Genomic DNA, 19,643 nt, shown 5'->3' with positions numbered 1-19,643 from the left:
GTAATCTTCTCCTTTTAGTTGAAATGCAGTTGTAAGATTCCATTAATCTGGTTCTCTGCCTTCGGATGGCTAACTTCGGCCCTTAAATTTGAGGTAAACTTACATCCTGCTGCTCGCAAATTGTGTTTGGTTGACACCTGGTGGTGATTCTACAATGCATTTGGGAGTGGGCATCTCTGTCAGGGCAGATCACAACAGTACAGCACTTCTTGCAAGCATGATATTCTCCTGTAGATTTGTTGAGCTTTGGCTGTTTATCAGCCTCCCAGCTGAATCCTTTTCTGTTAATGAATTTCTGTAAGGAACTGAGGGATGTGAGGTTAACCAGTCAAACACTTTCATTTCTGGTAAGAGCTCTGGGCAGCACAGAAAAACAGCAATCCTTAATTTGTCCAGAGGAGCTCTTGTCACCTCTTGTTGCACTGTTAATGCCGGGGCCTGCAAGTGGCAATCTTATCCACCTCCTCTTTAGGCTGTTTTCACAAGTGTTTTCTTTCGGTGTCACACTAAGAAATAATCTTTATTATATACTGACTCCTGTTACTAGCTTCATCGAGGCTCATATTAACCAGCTGTGAAGTTCAGAAGGGTTTTTTATTTTTTAGTCACTTAAGTTACAGAAGAAGCAAATTTCCAGAATGTACTCATTTATTGCAGACAGCTTCATCAGATTGTTTTTTTCCTAATTTCACAAAATTTAAAATTCTAAATACAGCATTATGCAGAATCTGATGGATTGTGCAGCTTTCTTTTTTCCTACATTTTGTAAGTTGTTTTCACTTTACTCTCTCTTGATGTACCTTGTAAAGTACCTATTCTGTCTAAGAATACAGTTTTTTAGTTACATTTAGGGAAAATATGACATGTAGAGTTTGGCAGTTGTACTGTTTCTGATGGGAAAAGATACAGGAACAAACTAGTAAAATCAGAGCAAAAAGAATGCTAGTATTTGAGGAATTCTTGTTTGTGTGGTGCTTCTGTCATGTCACACTAAGTCTTTTTGTTGTTGAAGACAGTACAAGAAGTGATACTGATCTAACATGACACCTTCTGTTTTACAAGTAGGAATGAAAAAAACCATACATCTAAATAACACTGTTGGTATGTGGAACTTCACATATGAATGTCACAGATTTTTAACAGCCCTGTGGTCTAAAGGAGCTGACTTGCTACCATATGTATTAGTCACTTTCTAAAATTTGGAACATGATGCATTTACAAGTGAAGAGAACTTCACAATGAACTGCAGCTCCTTCTGGTTATCTCAGTATTAGTTAACAGCCAAACTTTTGACTCTTTGGCAGGAAGGCACTGTTTGTTAAAGTTTCTGAGAAGACTGTCTTGACTTAACACAGGGATTAATTTGATTTGCTTTTTTCACAGCTACTTCTGTATTCTGTATTTCTTCCTCATAACTTCAGTATCTCAAGACTGTTGGGGTTATTTTAGTAATTCCTTTTTTACAAAAAAGAGGCAGAGCAAATTTTTACAAGGGCAGATAGTGGTAGAATGAGGGAAAGTGGTCTTAAATTAAGATGAGAGATTAGATATAAGGAAGTAATTCTTTACTGTGTGGGTGGTGAGGCACTGGAACAGGCTGCACAGAGAAGCTGTGGCTGCTCTATCCGTAAGTGTTCAAGACCAGGTCGGATGAGGCTCTGAGTAACCTGCTCTAGTAAGTGGCAATCCTGCCCATGGCAGGGGAGTTGGAATTAGATGATCTTTAAGATCCCTTCTAACCCAAATCGTTCTGTGATTCCATGCTGCAGAACTAATTACTTGCATATCTTCTTAATATCCTCTTGCTATTTTTGCCCATCTATAAGCATATTTAAATAAAACCATCTTCTTTTTTAACAGCTTTTACCTGCCAAAAAGTTTTGGGAACCTGATGATTCAGCAAAAGATGGACAAAAAGGGATATTCCTTGGTGACGAGTGGAGAGAGACTGCATGGGGAACTCCTCGTAAGTGATTGTTGTATATGTACGGAATAATCAGTCACGATTACTGAATGTTACTCAAAGCAAGTTTTGTGACTGAATATTAAATTTTATTTTCCTTTAATTTTAGTTGTGAAAATGTAAACTGCATGGTGATTGTATTTCAATAGCACTTTTTGAAACTTGGATTTGGAATTTTTAATTTAATTTTTGTCTTAATATTACTGTTGTAATGAAATGCAGAAACATTACAAGCTGTGTTTTAAAAAATACTATAGTTTTATTTATTTGTTTGTTTTTAACAGACCATTCTATGTCCCAGCCTATTATGGTACAGAGAAAGCCTGGACAGGGTTTTCATGGAAACAGTGAAGTAAATGCTGTATTGTCTCCACGATCAGAAAGTGGTGGCCTTGGAGTGAGCATGGTAGAATATGTGTTAAGTTCCTCTCCAGCTGATAAATTGGATTCCCGGTTTAGGAAAGGAGCTTTTGTAAGTAATACAGTGTGTTAAGCTTGCCTGGTTACCTGCTATGGTCTTTGTTACATGGTTATATTTTCAATTCTCTTTGTCTGTTTTTAATTTTTAACTCTTCAGAAGGAAGTAGTTGCTATCTGTCTGTCTTCCTTGGTTGGAGGGGGCAGAAGAGGGAAGTGGTTTGGGAATCTTAAGTAAATAACTGTCTTAAAGTGCTTTCCTAAAAACTTTATTTAAAGGTAGGAAAAAGACTGCAAACTGCTTAATTTAAAATGTGTGATGAGCTTTATTCTAGATCTTCTATGTTTTCATGTGGGTTTGTTTTGTAACTGGATGTTTTAATTGTATAATATAATCTTTTCTCTAATTCAGTGTTACCGCTTTAACAGCACCGCTATAGTTAAGGTTGAGTTAGCTCTTCCATTATAAATCTTGGCATTCTTTTTCATATTTTGGCAGTTATTAATTGCATGTGGTTGAAACTTGATGATCAAGTGACCCACCAAATGCAATTTCATTGACAACAAACTGTTTGTGTTGTTTACGTGCACTGTAGTGTAGAATTAGGTCACCTTGTGGTGCTCCTATTGTGTTCTGTTCAATATTCAGAATCAAACAGATTCTTTTTCCTCAGGGCACTAGAGATGCTGAAACAGATGGACCTGAGAAAGGAGATCAGAAAGGCAAGGCTTCTCCATTTGAGGAGGACAAAAACAGAGATCTTAAACAAGGAGATGATGAGGATGTTACTAAAATAAATGGCAGAGGTTTGCCAAATGGAATGGATGCCGATTGCAAAGATTTTAAGTAAGCTTTTAACTGTTTCTCAAGAAGACAAGCATGTCTCTTAAGGGCATTATTACAGTTCTGGTTTGTGTGTCAGCTTTAAACATTACCCAGCTGCAGACTGATTCTTCCCCTCTCAAGTCCTCCCTTTCCCACCGTGCCACATGTTTCTTAGGATGTCATTAATGTGTGTGTCACTTCTCATGAGACAAATTCATCTTAACATAGTAACTATTAAAAGTAAATGGGTACCTTCTGAATGTGGTGCATTAAAGAGGGATGAAAACTTTAACCCTTTTAATGTCAAACTAAATTTCTTTCTCTCTCTGCTTCTTTTTAATGCTCTTTTGCATCTGAGTGTTGTAGAGAGTAAGTCCTACAGAATTTTAACTTTCCTTCTGATTTTGCTAGAGGATACCACAGTCTAACACAACTAATCATTTCCCCATAAGTCTTTATAAAAGCCATATCTTTGACTAAGGTGTGGAGCAATGTATTTTCCTATTCATATAATTAAATGTCACTCATGGAATGGTGTTGCGGTTTGGTTGTTTTTGTAGGGAAAAAAGACTGGACTAAGCTCAAGCTTTTGAACACTGAACTCTTATATGACAGCACAGGCAGTCTGGTTTTTTTTCTAACAATAAACTGCATTTTAAATTGGGTATTTTTTAAGGGCTGGTCCTTCTTTCTTGAATCACTGTGATGCATTTGTGTCATACAGAAGAATTAAAAATATAGAGAACTAGAGTGCTGCTCATAACTTAGTATTAAAGTGATGAACATGACCAGATAGTTGTGGTTTCAGTAGTTCATTACTGAGCAAGTATATTAAAATGCATGTTTGAATCCCATACGTAAGTATTTCCTACCCTTTAAAAAATGTATTTACCTGAGGCTAAAGAGGGATTCTTGAGGTCTATATTTCAAGACGTATCATTGAAAATAATACAATTCCAAGCATACAAGAGAGCTCACATTGGCTCCTTTCAGTTGTGTACTGCAATATACACAAGAAACAAAGTTACTTTCATAGTTACCCAAAGCAAATGCAGAATAACTTCTGTCCTGCTTTTCTTTACCAGTATCTATTTTCAATTTTGAAATAGGTGTTTGTGAAGTACCTTCTGTATTATTTAAAGAGAGAAGTTATTGAAAAATTCACAAATGCAAAAAAGCATCCAAAGCCAGTAAACCTCTCAGAAAAATGAAAAAATAAGGCCATCTAAATGAAATGGGCCATATAAAGTGGTGGTATAGACCCCTCCAAACTGAGGTTTATAATTGAAGTATTGACACAACTTTAACTATAGCAACAGAACAGCACCAGTGTAAGGAGCAACCTGTTATTAGCTAACCATAAGTATTAACAAAGAAACTTCATCCTGTCCTCCTCATTGTGTTTTTATTGTACTCGTAGCATTTTTAAACTAAGTATGTACTGAAATAACTGCCTTTTTTCCTTTTGTTCTTCACTTTGTTGATGCTGTATTTCACTTGGGAAAAATAGGGATTATTAAATGGCTTTAAACTCAAGTTTTCAGCAAGACATGGTTGCTTGCTAGGATACCTAGATGGTAAGCCAGCATGTTATATACAATCCTCATGAGGTTGCTTTTTACATTAAAAAAAAATCTCTTGTCAAAAACCTCTTCCTTTCTTTGACATATTTTGTCCAGAGTAATAAATCATACGGTGTTGCTGCACTAAACTCCCTAAAAGGTTGATTTCTGGCTGTACAGACTTAAGTGTTGTTATCAGCTGCTACATGAGTGCTAGTAGATTTCTTTGCATTAGTCATGGGCTTCAGTGAGGGACAGATACTTTGGCTCTGGAGCCCTGAAGAGGAAGCAAAACAGGTAGTACTGAGGCTGTGTCGCTGACCTAGAATTAGCAGTTCAGCAGACTGGTCTGACACTGTACTGCTGGAATAAACATGGGTTCTTCCTGCAAGATGGCATTTGGTATTTGAACCCAATTTTCACAAGTAAAGCCAACTAACCTTGAAGTTCTGCATTTCCTGAGAAAAAATATATAATCATAAAGTTCTGCCAGCCCAGTAATGTTGGTGGATCATAGATTTTCTCACACAGCTCTTTCCTAGAATTTAACTTAGATTTTTGCCAGTAAAAATTGATAGTCTAAACAATATGGCCTCCCACACAAGGTGGGATACCATTCAAATTAAGGTATCCTAAATCTAACCAAATAGTGCTGGGAATCTCTTTAGGATGATACTCTGTTGACATCTCACCTCATCAGTTTGCCTGTAGGTGTTTATAGGTATCCAAAAAGTCCCCTGTAGACTGCCAGTCAGATGAGAGAGTAGTTCAGCTTTTATATATAATACTGTATCTTTGATGCTGTATATTTTGTTCAGGGTTATATTAGGAACACTTTTTCCCCACCAATCATCAGTGTAGTATAGTCTATTAAATGAGTTGTCTGAGAAATGAAATGTTTTCATGTTCACATGCTAAGTGAAGTGGTTATTAGTTCATTTTACTCAAGGTAAAAATATATTGCTTGCTTTTCAGATTTGAAAAATGGTTACTATATTGTATGTTTGTCTTTTCCAGTTGAAATTATGCTGTGTCTTTCTCTTCTTTGGCATGAAATGCCCTTAGCCATTTCTTTTTTTTTAAATTTCTCTGTAGTACATTTCACATCACTACCAAAATACAATAAAGAGACATCCCAAAATTCACAAGTGACCACAGTTCACTCCATTTGACTCAAAACAGCCTCACAAATCAGTTTGTTTTTCTCACAAGTGATTTGAACAGCTCTGTAGTCAGTCTTAAACTTACAAAAAAGCAAAACTATGCTTTAGAGTTAAATGCATCCTTTATCTTGAGCCATCAGTGCATGCTGGTTGAAAATTATAAAATTAGTCTGTCACTTCCCTTTGTAAAGTCTCTTGAGTTCAGAGTTGCTTTGAAAGTAGAAATACTGTACTCTGTCCATGGACAGCTTTATTTAAGACTGAAGAGTCTGTCTTAAATTCCTTCTGAACAGTCGTACCCCTGGAAGTCGACAAGCCTCCCCCACAGAAGTAGCTGAACGCCTGGGCCCCAACCCCAGCACCACAGAAGGATTAGGTCCACTTCCCAATCCAACAGCCCACAAGCCTCTGGTAGAAGAATTTTCAAATCCAGAAAATCAGAATCTAGATGCCATGGAACAAGTTGGTCTGGATTCTCTACAGTTTGACTATCCTGGCAATCAGGTACAAATGGACTCTTCAGGAGCTACTGTAGGACTTTTTGACTACAATTCTCAGCAGCAGGTTAGTAATGGACTGTGGAAAATTGATCCTTTAAGTTGTTGATTATCCTCTTGATAATCATTCATTTCAACATGCAGTGCATTGAGTATTATTTTGTCTGTGACTTAGTCACAGGCAAATAATTGTATAATTAATCTAGAAGAATATTGTTGCATAATTTCTAGTTTAGTAACTTGCTATTATGGAAGCTTGGTTAGACATAATTTTTTTCCATAAGCAAATCCAAGTATATTATAGCCCTGACTTTTGAAAACTCAAATGCATCTTTTTTTTTTTTTTTTTTTTTTTCTCCCCAATAGCTTTTCCAGAGGACTAATGCTCTGACTGTTCAGCAGTTGACAGCAGCCCAGCAGCAGCAATATGCACTGGCTGCAGCTCAGCAGCCACACATAGGTGAGGTTTCTGTACAATGCAGCAAGTCCCTGGCAAAGTGGGTGTGTTGTTTTGATAGACTCCTTTCAATTTACCCAGTCTTCTCATTCAGATAGATACTGATCACTTGGCCCATTGCAATGGTTCTCATGAAAACTGCTCAGAATGACTGCCTATGATTGTACTGTCCTCAGTGGAGTTCTTCTGTTGTAAATTTTCCCCTTTGGACAGTTGTATACAAAGAAATAAAACTTATATTTGCTTCTGTAGCATAGCATTTGAATGCCGGTGGGAGTAAAACTTAAAAATGCTTACTGCTATAAGCAGTAGTAGAAACACTAGCGTTATATACTAAAACCCATTATGCAATTCTAAGATTCTATTGCAGTTTAGTATTTTTAGTAATCCAGTTAAGAACCATTGTACAGTAGAATTTTGAAATCATACTGTTGTGTTGATTGTTTTAATTTTTCCTTGTTAATGGCACCATTTAAACAGCTCTTTCTTCTTGCAGGTACCCTAATGAGCTAATTCTTTAGCAGGATTTTTTCAGTGCCTTTAGTTCAGTGAGTTAGTTAAATACATCAAGTTCTTTCAAGTGCTGCAACTTAACAAGGAGCCTTCATTTCAGTGACAACAATTTTATGTTCCACTGTGGAGAAGCTCTTGGTGTTTAGGGGAGGGAGGTTGGAGCACACATGGAAGCAATTCCTTGTTAAAAGAAGAGATGTAGTCGGGATTCAAAGATTTCTACCCTCTCCATTTCCACGAGGCTATTGAGGCATGTACACAAACTTCTTTCCTCTGTGAGGAAAAAAAGGTTTCTCAGGATCAGAAGGGCAGGCAGAAGTAGGAAGCATTTCCAGTGACTTGTGTCCATGCTCTCCTGCAAATAAGTTTTCCCACCACCTTGTTGTTTAGGTAGGTTGTGAGGTCTGCTTAGACTGGAATCAGCAGCCTATAGCTGGGATTGAAAAGTGGCAGCTCTTGACAAATACAGGCTGAGAGCTGGGAGCATGGCAGATTGAGATGTTTGTGTGAGTCCACAGGTCCTCCTGTCTCTGACTTCTAAACTTTGAAGAAGCCTCTACTTAGGATGAAGTGCTGGCTGAGTAGTCAGCTGAAACTCTTCTCCTTAAAATGCAGCTTCTTCTCATGTGCATATTAATAGAAATTTATCAAGAAATATTTGATAGGAGCTACATAGTTTGATGTGCCTTGCTTGCTGCAACAGTTGCTGACTCGGTGTTGGATAAAGTACATGAACCTGACTGACTGGGGAAACTCTGGGTAGTGATGCTTTGTTTGTTGCAGTTTCTGCAGTTGTCCCTTCCATTGCAATTCCTTTATCACATTAGTATTCTTGGGAAGTAAGATTAGCATCTCATATCTGGCTGTTTAAAAGCTAGGTATCTGACTTAAACTATCTGGTTAAATTTTTTCCTAATTGTCAGTGAAGAGAGATTTTTGTCTCTAGCAGGTGGTTTATTTCATCTGGCTGATTCACTTCACGCACTAGATGACTTGTCTGCTACAGATTTCCTTGCAAGATTAGTTTAACTTTCAGATAGTTAAAGTTGAGCAAGATAAATTCCACTTTGAATAATCCCTTCTGTGTAAGGATGGATAGACGCATATGAGATAAAGCTCCTTGGAGTCTTACAAAACAAAACTAAGCTGTTAGGCCTTGGGATTAGTAAGAAAGGACTGATGAGAAGACATAGAAGTGTTGATTTCTGTTATTATGTACCTGGTCTAAAGAGCTTCCAAAGTACAAGCAGTTCTGATTTTAACAGATATAGGCTGTGTGATTTGGGTGGTGTGAATATGATGATGCTTGCTAAGAATGTTGGCTGTAATGAAGCTCTGTTTGTTACTGCAGCAGGCGTGTTCTCTGCAGGCTTGGCCCCAGCTGCTTTTGTGCCAAACCCATATATTATCAGCGCTGCTCCTCCAGGGACTGACCCATACACCGCAGCTGGATTGGCTGCAGCAGCTACCCTAGCAGGTAACTGATCCCTGGGAAGTGTCTGTCTTGAGAATTCAACTGAACAGAAAGAGGAGAAGAAAAAGTGAAATCTGTCCTGTTTATTCTCTGCAAAGGTAGTTCTAGGAAGAAGAGACTTGTAAAAAAATGAATACTGCCATTTTGAAAATTCTTACTGCAGTAGAAAGGATTTCAGTTTGTTATGTATAGATTCCAAGTTTCTCTTGCCACTGGACTTTCATATACAAAATATAGGGCTTTTTTTTTTTTTTTTGTTCTAAAAGTGTTTATCCTTCGTAAGGTGAATCTGACTTTGACAGTATGTATTATTTTCAAAAGATGTGACAGCTAGCCTTTCCTTGTATATTTTTACTCAGTGCATTAATTTTCCAATTCTAGCTTTTCTCATTCCCATAAAGATGGTCTCCAGCATGCTAAAAGGCCCAGACAACAGAGAAACACAGGAAAATCTCTTAAAAGTTACTAGATATCACTGTGAAACACCATGACTACTGAGTATTCAAGTCCTAGCTAGTGCTCAGACTTGAGCATAACATTAAAAAAGAAAACACCTCCTTTGTTTCCAGATGGTGTTTCACAGGGAAGGCAGTAGAAAAAAACTAAAAGACATGTATACATAATGGTTTATATGTACAATCCCATGATACAGAGAGATTATTCTTCTACAGGTTCTTCAACAATAGACTGAAAGAGTTAAGTGTGCCCACCTTGAAGAGCATCATGTATGTGCAGGAGAGGCACAGGCAATAGTGTTTATAAGCAAGGGCATCATACAGAAAATAGGAATCACAGATGATCAAAGTCTCAGTACATCACTATCAGGAGGATAAATTTTGTTCATACTGTGATGTTCTGAAATGATCTTTTCTTCCAACCATGAAAACTGATTTTCAGTGTTCTTTGGTACACAGACTCTGAGTGCTTTTAAGGTTTTTCTTTGTCATCTGAGTCTCAAAATGGTATTCATTTTTTCATAAAGATATGGCTTGGTGTGAATTTTTAAAATTAACCCATTTGTATTTATGTGTCATTTTAGCTAATGTGGGAATTCTTTCTTTTTAATACTAATTTCTCTTCTGAAACTGCGAAGATTGATCAATGAGGGATGCTACAAACTGTATTTTAAGCAGCTGCACTAGATGGAATAATCATGCTTTCTGGTTTTAGGTCCTGCTGTGGTTCCTCCTCAGTATTATGGTGTTCCATGGGGGGTGTATCCAGCCAATTTATTCCAGCAGCAAGCTGCAGCAGCCAATACCACAGCAAATCAGCAAGCAGCTTCCCAGGCACAGCAGGGACAGCAACCGGTACGTTCAGCATGAAAAGCAGAGGTGCCTTACATTAACATCCCAGTGTGTAAGGGTCAGCTGCTGGAAAATTTTACATAATTCAGATGTTGCATTTAATTGTATTATAAATGAATGTTTAAAACTCTCAATTTCCTTATTCATTGTCACTGTCTCAGACCATGTTAAAGTTATTTTACAGTATCGTTTCTTAAGACAATAAGCATTTAAAATGGTTCCTTTCTTCCAGTTGCTATTATGTGTGTAGGTGATGCTTCCTTTGTAGTAAATTAATGTAATGTGTAATCTAGAAAACTGACATAAGGGGGTGAAAATATACATTCTGGTAATTTTTGGAGGATATTGTTTCTTTTAAGCTTGGGGAAAAACTGATCTATGTTTTCTTAAATTAGCTGAAGATTGACTGTTACACATTTTTCTGTCCCTTTGAAAAGCAGGGAAATAAAGGTGTTACCAGTAGTTCTGTTGCTTCACAGGAAGGAAGGATTGCCTGGCTTATTTTTCTGCAATACAATACATGAATTGTATTGAAGCATCACCATGTGCCATATGGTGTTTTTGCCCTGGTGAAGCAAGAGTGAGCAGTTGTTACAAGAACCTGTTGAAAATTCAGTTTCTTTAAGTATTCCTTGAGAAATGCTAATTTTTGGTTGTTACTCTGGATAAATTTTTAAACTATTGTATGATTTTTCAGTATAAATGAATGGCAATTTTGACAAAGGAAAACCCCAGATTTTACAGTAGCTTTACACTGGAATGAATGCAAGCCTTTCAAATTTTTTACCAGCAGTATGGTTAATTTCAATGCCATTCTTAGAATTGTAATATAAGAAGTCTGAGATACCTTTAATTCCAGGGGTTTTATCACTGTTGTTATGTTCAGGTGGATATTTCTTTCTACTGATTGTTTTTATCACTGAACTGCATTGGTAACTGAATGTATATTGTCTCTGCTGTTTCTTTTTGTTTTCTCTTTAAAGTTAATACTGATTTATGCAAATAACATATACGATTCTTTGTGCGAATATATTGTGAGTTGTGTTTCTCCCTTATTTCGGACCTGAAAAAGATTATTTTAACCAAGAGGAATAGAGTAGTTGCAAGAATTTAGATTGCTTTTCAGTCAGATTCCCGGAGATTTGCTGTCAGAACATAATAAAATATGCCTGTGTTGCATGGTGATGGAGTATTATGTGAATGTTTAAAACATAGTGGGTGCATTATTTACGGCACTGTTGGCAGTGGAGTGTTAATTATTTAGACAAGTTACTACAAGTGCTGAAATACTCAGATTTACATCATTCAGTTGCTTGGAAGTAATGTCAACAAATGTGTTTATCAAGGAAGGTCAGGCGTTCAGTTAATAAATAACATAGGTTGTAAAATGTATCACTCTTACAGATTTTCTGCCTTCCTTTATACTCATTACCATTGATGGAACATACCTGAGTCCTGATGTCCAAAGCAGGGCAGATATTTTATGGTCACGTTGCTCAACAAAATGGTGTATACCTTTTATTCTTTGTATCTGTATATTCTGGAAACCAACGAGGTGCAGGATTCCCAAAGTGACAATCAGGGCTGAGAGGCATCAGATACTCAAAGCAACTGTTCTAGACCTTTGTTAGCACATAATAGATTGGCTTCCTTACCTTTTAAGGAAGGGGTGTTGTGTCGGCCTTTTCCAGGTCCTGCGAGCTGGAGCAACTCAGCGCCCGCTCACTCCCAACCAGGGGCAGCAAGGGCAGCAGGCAGAGTCACTTGCAGCAGCTGCAGCAGCAAATCCAGCTTTGGCTTTTGGTCAGGGTCTTGCTACAGGCATGCCAGGTATGTATGTTATCAGTGGATTAAGAGACTCACAGAAAGTAAGAATATTGGTGTTATTAGGTAACAGATTAACAAAGTGCTGTTCCATTTACCATAAGCTGCTTAGAACTGAGTTTTATAGTTTTGTGTTATTCAATTGGTGTAAAATACTGGCGCAGTATTTTTAGAGCACAAGAAGCTCCTCTAGCATTTGTTATTTGGAGCATTTTCTCTGTTTTGGCTGTTACAAATGTATGCACAAGAAATACAGATTTTTGCAAGGTAATTTCATGTATAGTGAAGCAACTACATGCTGTCTTTAAAAGTCATTTGTTTCTGGTTCTTCTGCAACAGGAAGTATTAGGTTTTGCTAGAATAACTTTTATTTGGGACATAATAATATCTAAAATTCAGAATCCAAAATTAAGATGTTTTAAAAAAATTTACTTCTTGATCATATCTGAAGATCACAAAATGCTTGGAAGAACTCCAAATGTTGGAGCCTCAGATTCTTTTAGTGTGCATGGCTTCTGACTTCCTGAGGAGTGGTTCATGTGTTGTGGAGTGGTTTGCTTGAAGTTCAGCATCCAAGTGTTTGGTACAGTTACCTGAGCAAGAGCAGTTTCAGTGTACTTGGCCATTCTTCAGTATGAAAGTTAAGGTTTTTACATAGTTAAGTTAGATAATGTTGATCCATTCCTTTTACCTGTGCAAGTTCTCTCCTTGGTCGACACCACTGTGAGATGTCCTCCAGCCTGGAGCCAGAGTTGTTTGCTGCATGCTCTGGGGCTGCATTGTGCACTTGGCCTCCCGTGAGCACATTGTAGATTCTAGCTGCAGAGGACACAGGCTGTGGTGTTTTTCCTGTCTGTTTTCTTTTATAACTGCAATTTCTATTTCTTCTCATGCAGTAATTATCTTCAGCTTGTAGCATCTTTCTTATAAAAATGAGGAATCAGCAAAGTGCAGTCCTGGCACCTGCCAAGTGGTGCTTCTGCACCTCACCAAAGCAGTGGATAAGGCCTACAAACAGTGAGGCTTGTGAGAGATATTATAACCATCTTTGCACAAGCCTCAAAGACTTAGTTATAACTTTTTTTTTTTTTCCCTAAAGAGGGGATGTGGTGTGCATTTTTTTTATGGTTACTTATTAGTTCTTACTTTGGATCTGGATTAGTAGTTGTCTTAAGAGTAGTTCTTAAAACCCATAAACCACACCACCCCCCCAAGGTGGACGATTGAAAGCAATACTGAGTGATCAGATAAATAACCTCAGTAGTGCAAGAGCCTGTCCTTTGAAGAAAGTACTTGATGACTTTTTTGCCTCTTTCCCAAGCCCTAAAAGGTTTTCCATGAGGGCAGGAGCATTTTTATTCCGTTTCTAATGTAGATTCCTGCTTTATCACATCTGATGCTTCAAGCCTGGATGGCCAGAGACGAACTTTATTCTTGTGAATATATTTCAAACTGTTGTATAATAGGAATTGTGTGCAACAGACTTAAGTTTTACCAAACACACTATTACAGGGAATAGAGCTCAAAATATAAAGATATTTTTCAGTCATCATCAGATGGGTTTGTAGTGACTCAGGAGTGCTTTTGATTCCTCTTTAGGGTAAGAAGAATATAGAATGAGGAAATGAATGCATGCCTTTATATGTGGGAATCTTGTTACTGGGTTTGGTGTCTGTATTTTAGAGAGATGCTTGGGCTCCATTTATAAGCAAAGATAAATAGGAACTTTTACTCTTGATTTGTCTGCCTCTGTTTTAGTTTCCTGATTTAGGATAAAGTGAGTTTGGCTCCAGAGATGCCTTTTTCTATTACCTTACTATAAAATTGAATCAAGATGACAAAATAATATCTAGATACCAAAATGTGATTCAGTGAATCACAGACAGCATCCACTGAGCAACACATGTAATGTAATGAACAAGATTTTGTGTGGAATTCATGTTTCAATGGACTAAGATGTTTTACAAGAATATGAAGGTCTAAACTGAATTTCAAACTTTTAAATACTCTTTACAGACAGAATATTTGTAGTTTGGCTTCACTGTGAACTAGCAAGTCAGAATATATTGTTCAGTTTGTCCATGCTGCTGTCTTGAAATTATTTTAGCTACTTTCTCCTTGTCACAGCCTTTGTGATGGATGAAATTCATGTTATCCCAACTATTTGATGGCTTTATTTTGAAATTTGATATTTCAGGTGTTTCTTTGTTAACCGTTTAGGAAAGTATATTCCTGTGTCACTTAAGATACCTATCTCATTCTATGTGCAGAGAGAAAGGGCCTGACACCTAGGTTTACTTTTCACATAATGTTGCTGTTAAGTCTCCTTTCAGAAAATCACAGAATGATAGAATGTTTTGGGTTGGAAGGGGCCTTATAGATCATCTCATTCTAACCCCTTGCCACGGACAGGGAACCTTCCACTAGACCAGGTTTCTCAGAGTCCCATCCACCCTGGTCTTGAACACCTCACCAAGGGTGAGGTGGCAACAGCTTCTCTGGGCAACCTGTTCCAGTACCTCATCACCCTCACAGTAAAGCATTTGTTCCTAATATCCAATGCAAAGCTGCACTCTTTCATTTGGAAGCTATTCCCTCTTGTTCTATCATTTTATGCCCTTGTAAAAAGTCTCCAGCTTTCCTGTAGGCCCCTCTGGGTACTGGAAGGCTGATGAAAGGTTAAACTTAAAGTTGTTTTTTAAAACCACTTAATGTGAAATGCATTTTGAATTGACGTTACACAATACCATTTTAAATTCTTCCTGTCCTAATTGAGCAAGTCATTCAATAACAAAGATTCTTAAAAACCAGAGTGTTTCTGCCTTAATATATGTGCAAGAAAGTATCAGAGGGTATTCCCAAATTCATAGGGCAATTAGTATACATTCTGCTTATGAATAAAACCCGTTCTCCTCACAGTCAACTTCTGGACTTGGCTTAATCATCCAAAGTCAGGAGTCGACTTGAGACTTCAGCTGTCTTAAGGAGTCAGTGGAGATCTCCCTTGTGCAGTTGCTGTAAAGAGACTGCAGAGCTGCTTGGCTTACCCAAAAATAGATGTCTGTAACAGCAGGTCAGCCACCAGAGGCTCCACTGACTGCACTGACAAGGTCAGATACAACTTAGTTTTATGGAGCTAACACAGTAAAGCTGTCATGGTGCATCTACCTTGCAGGTGGACATGTAAAGTGAGTAGTCTGGGGAAAAACACCCATGTAAAAAGCATAAAAATGAACACTTTCTGTCCATTGGCATAGCATTTTTTGGTTTTATTACCTAGAGGAATATGAAGTGTGGCATTGCAGTGGGAAGTATGAAATAGAAGTCAGATTTCATTGTGGCAGATATACAGTATAGGCAAAGTTACAGTGGTTATAGAAAGTATAAATGGATTACTGGCTGAATAGTAAGTTCTGAATATGATTTGTGAGAGGATGTGCAGAGATAAAGCTGAGCATGTCTTCATCAGTACAAGCAAAAGGTTATAAGGGTTTAGGTTTTGGACAAAGAGAGTTGGGGAGGGTAGAGGATGGCATTTTTAAAAGGAGCAGATAATTGAGTTGGCAGTAAGGAGTGTCACATCTGTGACACTCCTTAAATTGTGTAGAGAGAAGTGGCAAACTGGCATCTATTTGGATGTCATCACTGAGGGAAGTTGCGCTGCTGGATGGATAAGGGCAGTACTAAGGATGACCTGCATGAGCTAAGAGAAGAGATTTCATTTCTTCTCATTCTTTAGGTATATTCAAGGTTTGTGTAATAATCAGAAAAATTTTCAGAGTCTGTGGTTTCTGGAGACATTTAGAAATCATTTCAGCAAAACACCCTAGTTATAAACTAGACTGTTTACTTTCACATTCCCTGCTGATACAAAGACAGTAAGTATAGATAGAGCAATTGAATTTGGAAATAAAAGGTGTGATTAGGAACTGATTAGGAAACAGTATGTTTTAGTTTTCTGACTGCATGGGAACACCACAGTGCTTGAATATGAAGGCACTGAAGTGCGATTGATAATTGTTAATTTTGAGGAGAAATTGCACAACCACAGGGAGAGATGATGATGTGATGGAAGGTAATAAAAACTGAAACAGGAAGAGAGGGAATTAGAGAAGAGATCTGCCAAGTCATCACCTTATCTCTGATAAGAGAGAAGGCAGGGGAGGTTTCTAGATTCGTGCTCAGCTTTCTGGTATGAGGCACAGTTTGTGGAATAGTGGAAAGGAAAGAAAAAACTCTAAGTTTGTTGTGAGACCTCTTCTTCAGTTACTTAACTTGATCTTGGATGGTCTCTCCGAAATTTTATTTTCAAAATCAAAGCAAAAAAATTTTATACCTTTGAGGCTGTAGATGCACTTTAGCAAGGTTTTAGCAATTTCACAGATAGTCCTATGTTGTTTTGTTGTGGTAGAGTAGAAAGCTGAGGCCTATTTTGGTTCAGAATGTATTTCAGAAATTGGAAACAGAGATGAATCCATCAGTTCTCATTCCTAGCTTGAACTTTCTGTGATAGTACCTGCATGCTATTGATGTAGCTTATCATTACTTATTTTAAATGTACTATGGGTGGATCACAGGTTCATATAATGTCAGGGAAGTATCAAGGGGGCTTGGGTATTTTGTAGTGTAAAGAGCAAGGGCAAATTGCTTCCATTTTTTAATTTAGCAGTCATACAAGTAAGTTATTTTGGAAAATCTAATATTACTGTATTAAACTGCATTAGTATTAATTTCAGTACATTTAATTTATGCAAAGTGTAAGTTATCTCCCCTGCCCCCCTCCAGGTATTTTGCATTGGGAAATAGGCTTGTTTACATTGTGGGCTTGAAGTCATATGAAAAGCTGTGTATTAGTTTCAGATGAGAGGAAGGGTGTAAACATAAAATCAGTGGGTGTTTTATGCAGTTATACTTCAACAGTTAGAGCATTATCCATGGGTTTGTGCATTTGAAGAGGGTAGGTGGGCAGAGTAAATACTGCTAAGCATTAGCCAATTCTGAGTTCTGAAAAAGTGGTTTTATAAGATACAGCAGGAGCAAACAGCAGAACCAACATGTTGTTATCGGTTGAACCTGCTAGGAGTAAAAGCAGAAATTGCATAGGCACTAGTAATTAAACATTGCTGATGTGTGCAGGAACATGTGTTACTATAATGAGCTTTTGTACTGTGTCACTAATCTAATATTTTATGTTATCTGCAGAACTACAGTAAAACAGACAACAGTTTGTCATCTTTCCCTACCTGAAATGGGAATCAAGCAACTTTTCTTAATAGTTGAAGGGGTAGAGCAGAACACATTTTTGTAGGTGGAAGAGGCAGTGGCACCTCTAGCAAAGTATTTCTATCAAGTTCACCTGCAAGAACCTGTTGTGGTTGGTTTTAACTGGCCAAATTTTCAGACAAATGGTGTGGAGGACAACTGTCTTCTTGTGCTGTTGGTGGGAAAGAGAAGGTAAATGTGCCTGAATGCAAACTGAGTAGTGAGCAGTGAGAACAAACAGATTTAGAATTATAGCAATGATGATTTTTCATAACCAGTATAATGCATTAGCTTCCAGAACTGTGAATTGAACCTAAAGATCTGGATTTTCATTGCTCCTGTCCTGTTCAGTGCTACCTGAGTCTCCTTCATATCTTCATATTTTCTTAGTGTGTGAGAATTTGGACCTGTGTGTCCAGCTTCCCTGCAGAGCACTGCAACCACCAGGCCAGAAGGCAGATGATGTTTCCAGCTTTTTTTGGATTGTATCTAGGCAGAGGAGATTAGAGATGTTTAGAAATCAAGGAAGAGAGAATATGACTTGGAAGGCTGGTGATTGTGGTACTTGCCTTAAATCAGAGGTCCAGTTATGTTCAGGTTCATATGTATTTCAGAGAGAAATCTGCTAGACCTAATTCTGAACATACAAGGTAACTGATGGGAACAGCTGACTTAAAATAGAATGCAAAATCTTTGTTCTTACGTGTACAAAAATAGATGTGTGACTTTTGCAATCTTGTCTTTTTTCTTAATACTGTTAGTATATATTTGAACATGGGAGGAATATTGAAATTCCATTCGGTTTTGTTTTATTGCTCCGTAAGAATAGTCAACCTAACAACTAGAAATTGTTGTATTTTAAATAACAGCACCCTTTCTTAGATTATCATAGCTTGCCTTCCATTTTGGAGGGATTCTTATTCCAATTCATCTCCTTCACTATAAAGTTTCAAGAGCTTTAAATTTAATTCTTGTGCTCTTGTTCTAAATACAGAGGGGTTTTTGCTTGGCTTTCTTTTGTCTCTTTTGCTTGTGTTCATTCATATATTGTGTCCTGTATTCCTTCCTACTGCTTGCTTTTCTTCTTTTTCAACTCCTCCTCTTTTTCTTCATCAATTCCAGTTCTTAACTGTCAACTGAATGAGGTTTTATGCTTGGATTACAGTCTTTTTTATTCCTGTGAAACTGGCTGGTCCAAGGTACTCCTGCACACACAGCATTCCTTTCCTAATGTGTTTTTTGCAGATGGACTTTTAAGTCTGGTTAGGTAATGTGTGGAATTGCCAGACTTGCATTTAGCTCAGCCTTTTAATTGTGCTTGTCTCAAGAGCTTCTCCATGTGCAAAGGAGTACAAGAGAAAAGTATTTTAAACTGCTGAAAGAAATTGATTTGATAATGGTCCAAATCTGCCAATTGTGTTGTACCTGTACCTTCTCACTATGGTGTTAGAAACTTTAACCTTGACAGTAAGTGCAACTTTAGGCTACTAATTTTAGTACTTATTTTAGATGTAAAAAATTACCTGAAGCATTTCTAAATCTTTTTTTTGTCCCAGTATTTTATGATCTTTACTGCTTTTTCTTTGATGTCCAGTTGATATTCGAAGACTGTGGCAGAAATGCTGGTTTGTAGTTTGTGGTTAGAATCATTCAAGGAGAGAGGAGATGCTGACTGTGTGAGACTGTGTAGCACTGATCCTTGTCTCCTGTGTGGTGCAGGTTACCAGGTGCTGGCTCCCACTGCCTATTACGATCAGACTGGTGCCTTAGTCGTAGGCCCTGGAGCAAGGACTGGCCTTGGCGCACCAGTCAGATTGGTGGCCTCAACTCCTGTTCTAATCAGTTCTGCAGCAGCACAAGCAGGTAAATATTTAATCCTGCACAGAGGTTTCTTTCACTTCTCTACTGAATCTTAACAGTAATGTTGATTAGCATTTGACATTGTTGTTTTCTATGCATCTGTGAAGTTTTCTAGTTGCGAAGGATATACTGTGCATGCTTGCTTTTTTATTCTGTCTTCTGTTCTTTCTCACAGATGGGATTTTCCATTTTTAATTGGAATTTACAGTCCTCTTCCCATACATACACAGGCATGTTTCTGCAAATGTTACTTGTCAGATAGGAACATTTTCTCCTTCCTCTTCCCATGCATTATAACATGCACTTCTCATCAGTCCCCTAAATGGTGTCCTCTAGGTAGCATCATTTCATTGCTTCGGCCTGGCAGAAGATGGACTGCTCTGGAACCTTGCTGTGCTTTTCTCATGAAACTTATTTTCTCCTGAAAAATGTGGCAAGGAGAAAGCTATGTATAGAATGGAAAGCAAAAGAGGAGAATTAGTTGTATCAAAACCCTCTAGTTTCCTTCTTTTTTACCA

General features: G+C 37.7%; 1 protein-coding gene across 11 annotated transcripts in view; it reads left to right on the top strand.

Moving 5' to 3' along the window:
- Positions 1–19,643, top strand: part of PUM2 (pumilio RNA binding family member 2) — a 69,495-nt gene that overhangs the window by 26,881 nt on the left and 22,971 nt on the right. For 7 of the 11 annotated variants that reach the window (XM_059842944.1, XM_059842942.1, XM_059842935.1 and 4 more), the window contains exons 3-11: positions 1,861–1,966; positions 2,248–2,435; positions 3,055–3,227; positions 6,225–6,495; positions 6,795–6,888; positions 8,750–8,875; positions 10,043–10,182; positions 11,871–12,009; positions 18,985–19,128. In XM_059842944.1, the coding sequence (XP_059698927.1) occupies positions 1,861–1,966; positions 2,248–2,435; positions 3,055–3,227; positions 6,225–6,495; positions 6,795–6,888; positions 8,750–8,875; positions 10,043–10,182; positions 11,871–12,009; positions 18,985–19,128 (1,381 nt within the window). The remainder of the gene's footprint in view (positions 1–1,860; positions 1,967–2,247; positions 2,436–3,054; positions 3,228–6,224; positions 6,496–6,794; positions 6,889–8,749; positions 8,876–10,042; positions 10,183–11,870; positions 12,010–18,984; positions 19,129–19,643) is intronic. The other 4 variants (XM_059842936.1, XM_059842938.1, XM_059842939.1 and 1 more) reach the window with 2 other exon arrangements.

The sequence above is a fragment of the Haemorhous mexicanus genome, chromosome 3, assembly GCF_027477595.1.
Source record: "Haemorhous mexicanus isolate bHaeMex1 chromosome 3, bHaeMex1.pri, whole genome shotgun sequence".
Lineage (NCBI taxonomy): Eukaryota > Metazoa > Chordata > Aves > Passeriformes > Fringillidae > Haemorhous > Haemorhous mexicanus.
This window is presented reverse-complemented; position numbering and strand designations above follow the sequence as displayed.